The following is an 11,239-nucleotide window of genomic DNA, read 5'->3' as shown; positions in this document are numbered from 1 at the left end:
TAAAAAGATAGTATAATGTTAACTATATATCGATAAAGAATTGTTATTGGTACTCTAATAATTTCATCTTGCACGTTTTACAAGTGTTTTTTTTTCTTCTAATTATAAAAAAATTTAGAATGTATAATAAAATTTATGAGTATATATCATTAATAGTCTCCATCGATAATAGTTTTTTGTCTGACAGTCAAAGATTTGCACATATTTACGCGTTAGAAGGTCAATGCAAAGTCATCCATGTGGACCAAAATTCATCTTATTAACTTGGACGTATGACGACGAAAATGAGAGCAAATGATGGGTTAAGTTGAGCAAATGGGTTTTGGCAACTGGGTAGTTGGATCCCATGATCATTCTTCCATAAAAGAAAGAAAGCCACAAAATGTAGGTAAGAAATTATGAGAAAGAAAGCTCATTTGCAATTGGGTAACGCTAGGGATAGCAACAGTTCTTTCTAGGAACGGAAATACTATATCCATCCTTATAATCACAAAAATTAATCATATTCAAAACCGTCAATTAACCACCGGGGATTATACATAACAATACTCACAGGGGAATGAATTTCTCATCGGTTAACAGTTATACTTATCTTTGTCAATACAAAAAATATATTCGTTCAATTGACGCATAATAATTTAGTAAATATTAATTTCGTCATTAAATATTTGATTTATAAAATGATTTAATGAACATAAAAATTAAAGCTAAACATTGATAATGTTGGTTGATCTTTGATATCTTCCATAAGTACTGTTAGTCTGGATTCTCATAGATTTTGATTCATATCAAAACTTTTTAACTTGCCCATAAAATGCAATTCACACAATGCAACTTTTGTATTCTCAATGTAATGGATTCAGTGAATAATATATATATATATATATATATATATATATATACTATTATAATATATATAATTCAATTCGGATTCGGGAACGGATATGGATTAGGGGCCCCTATAACCATAACCAAATATTCTTCACAGTTTTTCCTCATATCCAAAATATATCCGGATTTTCATACCCAAATCCAATTCATTGGTTATTCACAGTTAACGGTTTTAACAGTTAGAATTGTCATCTCTAGGTAACGCCAAAGAGACTAAATATTTAGATCAAATTTTATAAATCGTATGATGTGGTTGTTGATAATTAAATTATTACTTTAATGTAAATTAACTTATTTATTTTCTGTTAATTACACATTACATAATTTATAAATTTAATTTAAAAAATTGATCCATATAACATTACTCTTTTACAATTTCCACCCCTTTATAAAAGTTGAGGAATGATGCATTGTAAACATTGAAAGCTGAAAACTTGTATTGCAATTAGAGACAGCTAGCGAAATCAAGGCCATGATTGCAGTTTGGTGGGGCCGATATGCACAAATATCTAGGTGAAAAAAATTGGGAGGTTCACTTAGAACATCTCTAATAGATATGTCAAAAGATAAAGGAAATTGTTATTAGCATTTCAAAAATCTCATTTTACATACCAAACTTTTTATATTTTGGAAAAAAAATACACTTGTGAGGAGTGTAGAATGAGAATTTTGGAGTGTCAATAACACATCTCATGATAAATATCAAATGTTAATTTGATGGCTGATGTGGCAATATCATATTTTCTCTTTTTCCAACCGATATATTTTTTTTAATAAATGGTTTTTATAGGACCCATTTTAAATAGAAATCAATTAAAATAAATTTTCAAAATCTATAATTGGTGTATTAATGAGACACACACAATAAAATAATTAAAAATTATTTGACATCACATTTTCTCATATGTCAATCCACGTAGGATTGACATATCGGTTGGAGCTTGCTCCTATCTTCAAATTTTATTACATGGTATTCCACTTAGAATTTGACATTTCCTTTGGAGATGATCTTAGGCTTAATTGGATTGGATGGTCTATTAATTTTTTTTTTCTTTTACACGATTGATTTGTTAAAGTAAATATTAAATTAGGGATCCGATAGGTTTGAATTTACACCGTAATCTAAGAACAATGTTCTTCTCTATCACTGGGATGGTAGCCGTTTGGATGGTCTTCTTAACCACCAAATGAAGATGTCTTTTCTTTTGTTTTTATAGAAGATACTCACCTAATAGGTTGTTAATTATGGGCCTTGTTCAATCTATCATGAAAATGCAATGAGCCAGTTAGACTTGTTTGATGTGGATCACTGTGGTTAGTTAGGATGGAAATGCAATTTTTATTAGTAAGTGATTTTCTGATAACATTTTTAGTTTTTTACACATTCATCTTTACTTGTAGCCATCATATAGGATAAATCAAACGAAATCAACTGTCAATGTTAAACAGGAATGCGTCAGAGACTAAAAAGTGTGTGTGAAAATCAATGTTAAACAAATGATTTTGATTTTCAAGAAACTAAAATTATATTATAAAAAAAAAAATCGCCCACCGTGGGGCTCGAACCCACGACCACAAGGTTAAGAGCCTTGCGCTCTACCAGCTGAGCTAGACGGGCTCTTACTGACCTAAATCCACCACTTCCTATTTTACTATGTCACACCATTACATATCACATTCATTTATTTCATATATGATATGGCCACCTAAACTCATCTAACAGTAATAAAAAAAGTGGTGAGTATACACCACACTAAATGGTGGTAAGCAAAAATGCTCCCTTAATTTAAGACTCGTTTGGAAGTGTTTTTTCTTTTTTTTTAGCAAACGATACTATCTACACTAAAGGAGAAGGAGTAGTCTAAGCCTCACAATGAGCTGGTTTAAATTTGCATGTGGTCAAAATTGAACCTAATATCTCTTACTTACAAGTACTAAGGGTTGGTTTGGTATTGTTGTGCTTTGAAAAAAAACTGTTTCTGCTGTGCTGTGAGAATAAGCAGCTGTGAAATAAAGCAGCAGAGTGTTTGGTAAACTTTTTTGTGAAAGTGCTTTTGAAAAAAAAGCAGTATTATAGTGTTTGGTAAACTTTTATGTAAAACAACTATGACGGTGTGAAATAATAAAAAAGGGTATAATACTGGATGTGCCATTAATTTAATTTTCTTAACAAGTAAAGGTGAATTACTAAATCTATGAACCCCAGATTCGAACAATAGATCTACAGATAAAATTGATAAGAGCATATTTATGCGACTTAGTTAGCTTGTTTTCTTGCCTTTTCGTAGTTAGTCTGTGTTTATTATAGTGATTTAAGCTATTTTCGTGTGCTTATAGGTCTAATTGACAAAATTGGTAAGAAAATACGATTTGGAGCATTTTGAGGCAGTTTTGGGCATCAAATGGATAGCTTATGAATTGAGCAAGATGGATGTACGAATTGGAAGTTCAAGAGGCTAGGAATGTGCTGAAAAGATGAAGAAAATAAATCCAAGACAAAGAAGATAAGGAATTAGCTCAAAAGAAGGAACATTATCCAAAACATTATCCAACCTTATCTTATCCAAACAAACCTTATCTTATCTTATCCTTGCCTAATCTAGCTTTATCCCATCTTATCTTATCTAAATCAGTTTGTGCCTTAAATCCAGCTGGAAGAGGATCTAAAAACCTGATTTCTAGAAGGCCTATCCTTTCCCTACATTCATGCCGCACCCTTATGTTCTAGAATCCCTAAATTGGTGCCGTGACCACCCTTTCTAGAAGACCCTATAAATTTGGCGTTTTTCCTTGTTCTAGAAGCCTTAGAATCTGCTAGAAACCTTAATCCTTTTCCTTTTGGATTTCTGCCAAACCCTAGTCCTTTTCCTCAAGGATTGTGCAATCCAAATCCTTAGGGATTGTGCCATGTATTTCAGCCTATAAATACACATCCCTACCTCATAAATCAAACCACCCTTTACCATCAAATCACCACACCATCCACCACAATTTCGTGCACCACACATACAAGATCTAAAACATCAAAAAATACATACTTGTGCGCAGATTTGCAAGGAAGGAAGGAGAGGAGACCCTTGGAGTTGTGCCCTGCTATTCAAGCTTGGATTGCTGGACGTTTCTAGGTGTATTCTATCCTTAGTTTTAGTTCAATGCTTGTTTTAATTTGGTTTTATGTTTTCAAAGACATGAGAAACTAATTTCTTTTTAGTTAGAGGTGAATTCGAAGCCATGATTATATGATTTATATGAATTGATTACATCAAGTTATTGTTTCTTGAGTCTTGAATGTGATTTGCTTATCTGAGTTATTAAAACTTGGTTATGTGTGTTAATTGAGGGTCGACACTTAATTTGCATGCATGAATATGATGCTAGAGTATAAGGGAGTTTCACCTAATCGTTATGAACTTATATTCACAAGTAGTGGAGGTTGCTAGTCACGATCGTGTTAAGTAAATCCTTGGCAGGAGTATCATGCTTTTCATAGTTACGAATTCCTCGTCAATGCTTATGATTTTCAAAGAACTTAATGACCTTTGATATGTTTTCTATCATGCTTTTCATAGTTAGGGGACTTGAGAAATATAATTTGCTTTTCACAAAAAACACTTTTTAATCATTTTAAAAGCACTTGTAAACAAACCATTGTTATTCTATCAAGTGATATTTGAGTATTATTTAAATTATAAAAAATAAGTTTTGAACTTAGATGCAAAAAGATAAATACATACTGTTACGCCTAGAGCAATCAATTTGATTAGGCCCAAATTTACAAGCGAGAATGTTTTTAGATCCTAAAGACGCGGTCCATTAAAACACCAAATTGAATAGGAACTTGGATCAAATAGGACCACAACCAAGTTGGTAGTTGGATTTTTGTATTTTTGAACGAAGATTTAAAAAACCGAAGTATCCCATACTCCGAAGCACTATGAAAATCCCTTGCTATGACAAACCCTTTCAGCAGTGTTTCCGATTGGATGCTTCATTGAGTTTTGGCATCATTAACAGTTAACGAATGACAATTAATTTGAAAACCACAAACCACGTACAAGTTCATAAAACGATTAGAACTGAACATAAAGCAAAAAACACACGTCTTAACCGTGCACCTTACAATCTAGTCATTTTCAATTCCGCCCCTCGCGCTACCCAAAATCACCACTCTTAAAATCCCAAAGTTATTCCGCACCCGAGTCACTACAGGTTCAGTTTTAGCACCCTAGCATAGTGATGTAAACTTGATATCAGAGGTTTCGGAGAGTTGTCACCAGTGAGAATGATACCAAAAGGGCCTTCCTGCAGACAAGGTTACGCAGTCTCGAAGCTAATCAGTTTTAAAATCTATGGAGCCTCCATTTTGGACTCCAGCAGGTTCCTCGTTCAACTGTTGCAGATCACCAAGAGTAATTAGAAGGAAGGAAGGAAGGAAGAAACAAATGCAGGCACAAAATACAAGACGTGGCACACTAATCCAATTTCACATCTGGTAGTGATGTATAATGCATTGTTGGGGTATCTACAAGGGAAACCAAATCCACTTACTAAGTCTACCCGAGTACAAAACTCACCGGTACTATTTAGTGAAAAATATATACATGTTGAGCTATATCAATCAAAATCTTGATTCCCATTTGTTCAACAACTAGGACTGCAATCACCAAGATTCCATAGTAATGACAATCTAATGAGAAAAAGTTCTGTAGGCTTACCTTCTTAAGGATCTTCTTCTGGTACCGATATCCCTGTGGAAATCGATCAAGTGTTAATGATTGCCAAATCAATTAGCAGTTAACATTATTAGACAAGCGTACACCATGCCAAGATAGTATTTTACCTTGTCTGTTCCATAAATGTAATCACAATAGGTGAACACTGAAGCAAAATTACTCTGGCTTTGTCCTCCAACATAATGATGGTAATCGTGATACTCAGCACCACCATAAAATGGGATATGCTTTGTGGGAGTCCAGGGGAAGTCATAACTGTATGACAAATCCTAGATTAAAACTTGCTCCGCATATAGTAGTCAAATTTTCAGTTCAGAGGATACACACATCAAGGATACAAAGTTAGGAAAAACCGTAATTCTTGTGCTTCCTCAAACAAACATAAAAACGAACCGTTTGGAAGAAATCATCGCATTTAAATTTAGGATGGACATGCCATCCAAGAGGCTACCTGGATTTCATATATTGTAGCAGTCTTAACGAGCACATAAACTGAGGCTTCCTCCTCAACTAACCCACAAAAGCAACAGTGTGGTACCTATGTGACTGAACTAGCTCTTTATCGACAAGCACTGCACCTATAAGATGGCAGAAACCTCACTAATGCAATTCTCTAGCCTGAATCCACATTACCCAGGGGGTCCTTTGTCATTAAGGTTAGTCCTTTCAAAATATTACTTTTCAATTTTTTGTTTGTTTTAGATCTGTAATTACCTCCTAATACTGGAATAATTTCAACATGCAGCTATGATCAGAAACAACTAACGCAGTCCGTCGACGGCCTTTTTCTTTGTATCAGCCCTTTCCCGTGTCTCTCTAAAGTGGTATGAAGGAAGTTCAAAGTACATATATACTTCCTCTAAAAAATAACCAAATACTCGCAGCGTTTGTACTTTGTACAAAAGCTTGGCGATGCATTTAGACATGACAATAGAACCGGAATATCACAAAAGTTCAGGTGGTTAACTCATGGAATCTCCATTTATAGATTCCAGAGTTGGCAGGAGAATCAATCACAAGAAGGAAGTATTACAACTGTCATGGTGCTGAACTAGCCATTACCGAGTCATTGACCAACATTCAAAGTTTTTGCTTTTCTGCCCCAAAATGTTTATTTGTAAACCAAATGATTAATTTCGCCAAATCAATCCATATAGAAGGTATCAGCCCACTGAATATATAAAAAGTACTAATTTACATAATAAAAGTTTAGGAGTAAAAGCCATTATTGTACTGATCTTGGACCCCATCATTGGACCACATCATTAAAAAGTTAAGGCACTATTTAAGATCCTTTAGATGTAAAGTACCTAGCATAGAATTCTATTAGAAAAAGAAATGAAAGGAATTCAAAAGCTATCATCATTAAGTCACAATAGCAAAAGAAGAAAAGGAATCACGAAAAAAAAAGTAGCATGCGTACCCGCTGTGTGTTTCTATGGCCTCAATCTGCCGCAATGCTATCCACGACCAGAATGTGATCATGTGGCCAGGAACCATGGCCGGACCAAGAAAAGATGGGATGCCGAGGATCAAAATCTCAGCCCAATGCGCATATGGCGCTGCAAATCCAATTGGAGCAGTGTACTCGTGGTGAACTCGATGGATTTTCTCGTACCCCCATTTGTTATGCAAAAATCTGTGGATCCAGTAGTTGGTATAATCTTCTACCAAGAAATAAACTAACAACTGGGAAAGCATCTCCCATCCAGACGGCAATGGCAATCCTGTTCGAATCCCGATCATCTGCTTATAAACAGAACCTAGTCATATTCATAAATGTACAAAAACAGAAACCATAACAGGAAGCTGAGGAGAGAACAATTTTTCAGAGGTACAATGATCTCATCAGATTTTCTCAAAAATTCACATTCCTTGCGTTTTACGCAGAATGTAAAACCCCAAAAATTCCCTAACACAAAACCTGTAAAAAAAGACTTAATATATAAGGAAATAAAACCCAATTCGACATTCTTCACAACCACGCAAACCCCAATTCCACAAATTCAATATTTTACAGAATCCAGCAAACCCAAATCCGAAAATCCAATTTTTTATAAAGCCCAACACCCGATTCCACAAATTCTCAAAACCCAGCAAACGAATTCCACAAACTCTCAAAACCCAGCAAACGAATTCCACAAATTTAACATTTTTTCCGAACCCCGCGAACCCAAACTCGACAAAATCGCAGATTGAAATTGATTGATAAAATTCGAACCTGGATTGAAGGGTAAGAGACGAGCTGGAGAGGGCCGACGATGAAAAAGAACATCCACATAACGTCCTTGTAGCATTTCAACATGTCAGAGAAGGGCAATCGGACTTTGGGCTGTATCTTGTAGCGGTCGAGGCCGCCCCATCTGAGAACCTCCATGAAAACCAGAGGGAGAGGGACGAGGGAGAAGATGGCGAAGAGGAAGAGAAGGTTGTGGCAGTAGAGGACGTAATCGGACTTGGACGCAGAGTAGTTGAACCACAGTGTCTCGGCGAAGGTGAGGTTTCGGCCCAAAGCCGCCGAGGCCTCCTCGATGGTCTGGTAGGGCAGCATTGGGTGGTGACGGCGGTGGTCGGCAGAGTATAATCGAAATCAATGGCGGCGATCGGTGATGAGCTGAGGGTCGAAGAAAGAGAGAGAGAGAGAGATAGAGAGAAGAGATGGAGGGACTAGGTACACTTGGGTGCAGTGGAATGCGGTGGAGGGGGTTATGTTGGTTAAAATATGCGCGAACTTTTAAACGACCGAGAGAAAAGCGCAGCACACAACACGACAGCAATGATACAGGTGATAATTATCCAAACTAGCTTGTAGTATTTTCTAATTTAAATATTAGTAAATGTGATACATGTTATATTTACTAATAGCGGTGAAAATTTGAGACTTTTGTCTTTCGTTCACAACTAAAATGACAATGTAAAAGAGTGACATTGGAACATAATTCACGCATCACCGTGCGAGAAAGAGATGCACAAACTTGACTACTTGTAGAAACAGTAAACAACCGTAAAGTAACCTTAGCACCGGTGGCCGGCCAAAAACTCTCTGATGGTCAAGTTACTAAGCAGTTATGATGTGGAGCAAAAAATATTCATTAGGCGCCACATGGTTTTTTGGACAAAAGAGTACAAAATACCCTTGAGGCATACATGAATTCCTACGCGCGAGCAGTGGGCAATCATCTTTCAACCAAGTCAAAAGTGCCCAAAATAGGTAACAATTTAAAGCCTATTTCATCAAATCCTTTCTATAAGGTAATTCCCAAAACCTAATTTATTTAATATGTTTTATATTCCATTATTTAGCTAATCAATTAGCTAAATAATATATTCCTTTCAAATTTCCTAAAAATTGACTAATTAAGGGATTAATTACCTAATCAACCCCTTAATTATCAAATTGAAACACCCATTCAAACCTAAAAGTCACTAGAGGGCCGGCTATCCCCATTTCAAAACCTAATCCATCACTTTTTTTTACCTTTTTCACCATTTCTTCCTTTTTATTAGCCAATAAATTCCATAACCACCAAAACATTTCCTTTTATGTTTAATTAGCCAATTAATTGCCTAATTAAACCAAAACAAAACCTAAAAACCCTACTAAGTGGCCGGCCACATTCCTCTCTAAAGTGAATCAACCTAGCCCTATAAATAGGCTCATATTTTCACCAAATATTCATTCCAACACTTTGGCAAAAATCCCAAAATTCTCTAAACACTCTTTCTCTCTAAATTCTAACTTTGGCATCGGAGGTTCTTTGGCCAAAGCCCTCCTCATTCATCGTGGGCGCGTGAGGCTCTTGGCCTTAACCTAAGGTGTTAATTGTTTTGTAGGTGCAAAATTGTCCAAGATCAAGGAGGAAGAAATTTGCATCCACAAATTGGTGCTTTCATTGAGAGTTGAAATCCATACTCGTAGAAGACTCCCGCACAAAAAGGTTTTTTCTTTATTTTTTAGTCAATTTGAATATTTTTCATACGTTCTTATTATTAGAATTTTTTACTTGCAAAGGTTCTTTGATAAAACGTATAAGCAAAATATAATGGCTAGAAATTTAGAAAATTCCACAAGTGAAAATTCTAATGTTCAAGAAATGGGGTTGCGGAGATTTATGAGGCTAAATACGACAATAAGTGGAGCAGCACCACCACCACGGGAACCACCACAGTGGCGAGGTCCATGATGCCTTCACCACGGCCATAGCCGTCCCATCCAAGGCTTATGGCACCTTGGCCACAGCCCAAGTCGTGCCATCCAAGCTTGCACGTGTCCGAGCCCAAACCTCGCATTCGCATGCATCACGCGCTGAGCAGCCTACTCCCGACGAGCAGCCCACTCCCGTGGTCCAGCCTACTCTCGACGAGCAGCCCACTATCGCAGCCCAGCCTGCTCTCATGGCCCAACCTGCTCTCACAGCCCAGCCTGCTCCCTCAAAGCAGCTTACTCTCGTGGCCTAGCTTACTCCCGACGAGCAGCCCACTCTGTGATTCAGCCTGCTCCCGTCGAGCAGCCTGCTTTCGTGGCTCAGCCTGCTCCCGTGGCTTTCCAAGCAGCCCAAGTCGGCCTAAGACTATCTCAACCATTCGGACCTACCATTGAGCCGGGGGCATTTTCAACACATTTTTTCACGGATTTGACATTTTCCAACTCAAATCTCGCGAATGGAGTCTACCACCCTTCCACTACCCAATGAGGCGTATTCCTTCCAAGCTCTTCCAATCCAAATGGCGAACAACACTTGTCTCGACAAGTCATAGAGTTGACGAACGCCCTTGCATAACAGACAACATTGGTGAATCAACTTTTGCAATGCATCGGGATCCAACGTGCCTCGGATGAGGTATCCCGAAGTAGGACAAGGGTAGATGAACATTTCCAGCAGCGTCCCGGCAAACAGCCACTTGACTAGCCACGAGCCGAGCGTTTGGGCAGTGTACATTCCTGATTGGGCCCCCGAGATAGCGTATACTCCTGTCTTAGTGCACAGAGGAGCGTGCACTCTAGACTAGGCCCACAGATGAGCATACATTCATGTTTGGGGTCACACTCCGATAGTCAACATGAGCAACCTTCCGGGCAAAGTGTTTATTCATGGCTAAGCCTGCAAGGAGCATCCTCCAGCTCACATCAGAGTAGGCAGCACGACGGACGGGGAGAAGCAGTCACTTAATCCAGTTCAAGTTCAACCAGCAGCCTGTGAAGAACTCGCTCGCCTGCTAGGAACGCACCACATGCACTGCATCCGCGGCATAGACGAGCCAAACACATGGAAGAGCAGCCTAGACCAGTAAATCATGGTTGGGGGTAGCCGAGAGCTCCGCTACCCCAACAAAGGCAAATTCAGGAAGAAGTAGAGAGACTTTTGACTAAGTGATTACATTTCCAACGCAACGAGGTCACCGACGAGGCTCTACGACGGAACATGACTAACATAAGCAGGTCACCCTTCACGGACGAGATCGAGCAGGCAGAGCCTCCACGTGAGTTCAACATGCCACATTTCGCATCTTTCAAAGGGGATGAAGATCCGGAGAGACACTTAAAGCGCTACCGAAGCACAAAAATCCTTTATCGAAACAACGATGATCTCATGTGCAAGATATTCGCCACCATT

At 37.8% G+C, this 11,239-nt stretch overlaps 1 protein-coding gene and 1 non-coding gene across 2 annotated transcripts; both read right to left on the bottom strand.

Annotated features, from left to right (window-relative positions):
* Window positions 1–2,436: 2,436 nt before the first annotated feature.
* TRNAK-CUU (transfer RNA lysine (anticodon CUU)) lies at window positions 2,437–2,509 on the bottom strand. The gene has a single exon. It is a non-coding gene; the product is annotated as a tRNA-Lys (tRNA).
* A 2,389-nt stretch (window positions 2,510–4,898) lies between these two features.
* Window positions 4,899–8,411, bottom strand: LOC103433067 (methylsterol monooxygenase 1-1-like). The gene is made up of 5 exons (XM_008371284.4): window positions 7,846–8,411; window positions 7,048–7,370; window positions 5,732–5,879; window positions 5,607–5,639; window positions 4,899–5,281 (listed from the first exon to the last, which is right to left on the bottom strand). The coding sequence occupies exons 1-5, from the start codon at window positions 8,173–8,175 to the stop codon at window positions 5,222–5,224; spliced, it is 894 nt and encodes a 297-aa protein (XP_008369506.2). The 5' UTR covers window positions 8,176–8,411; the 3' UTR covers window positions 4,899–5,221.
* Between the last annotated feature and the right edge of the window lie 2,828 nt (window positions 8,412–11,239).

This window comes from Malus domestica, chromosome 04, assembly GCF_042453785.1.
Source record: "Malus domestica chromosome 04, GDT2T_hap1".
NCBI classification, from domain to species: Eukaryota; Viridiplantae; Streptophyta; class Magnoliopsida; order Rosales; family Rosaceae; genus Malus; species Malus domestica.
Note: the sequence above shows the minus strand (reverse complement) of the source record. Positions and strands in the feature narration are given on the sequence as shown.

Excerpts from the sequence above, each read along its gene's own strand:
- LOC103433067 (XM_008371284.4), bottom strand. The coding sequence starts at position 8,175 with ATGCTGCCCTACCAGACCATCGAGGAGGCCTCGGCGGCTTTGGGCCGA. Across the intron at positions 7,371-7,845 it reads TCTCTTACCCTTCAATCCAG|ATGATCGGGATTCGAACAGG; the intron begins GTTCGAATTTTA and ends GTTTATAAGCAG. Across the intron at positions 5,282-5,606 it reads AGAAGAAGATCCTTAAGAAG|TTGAACGAGGAACCTGCTGG; the intron begins GTAAGCCTACAG and ends GATCTGCAACAG.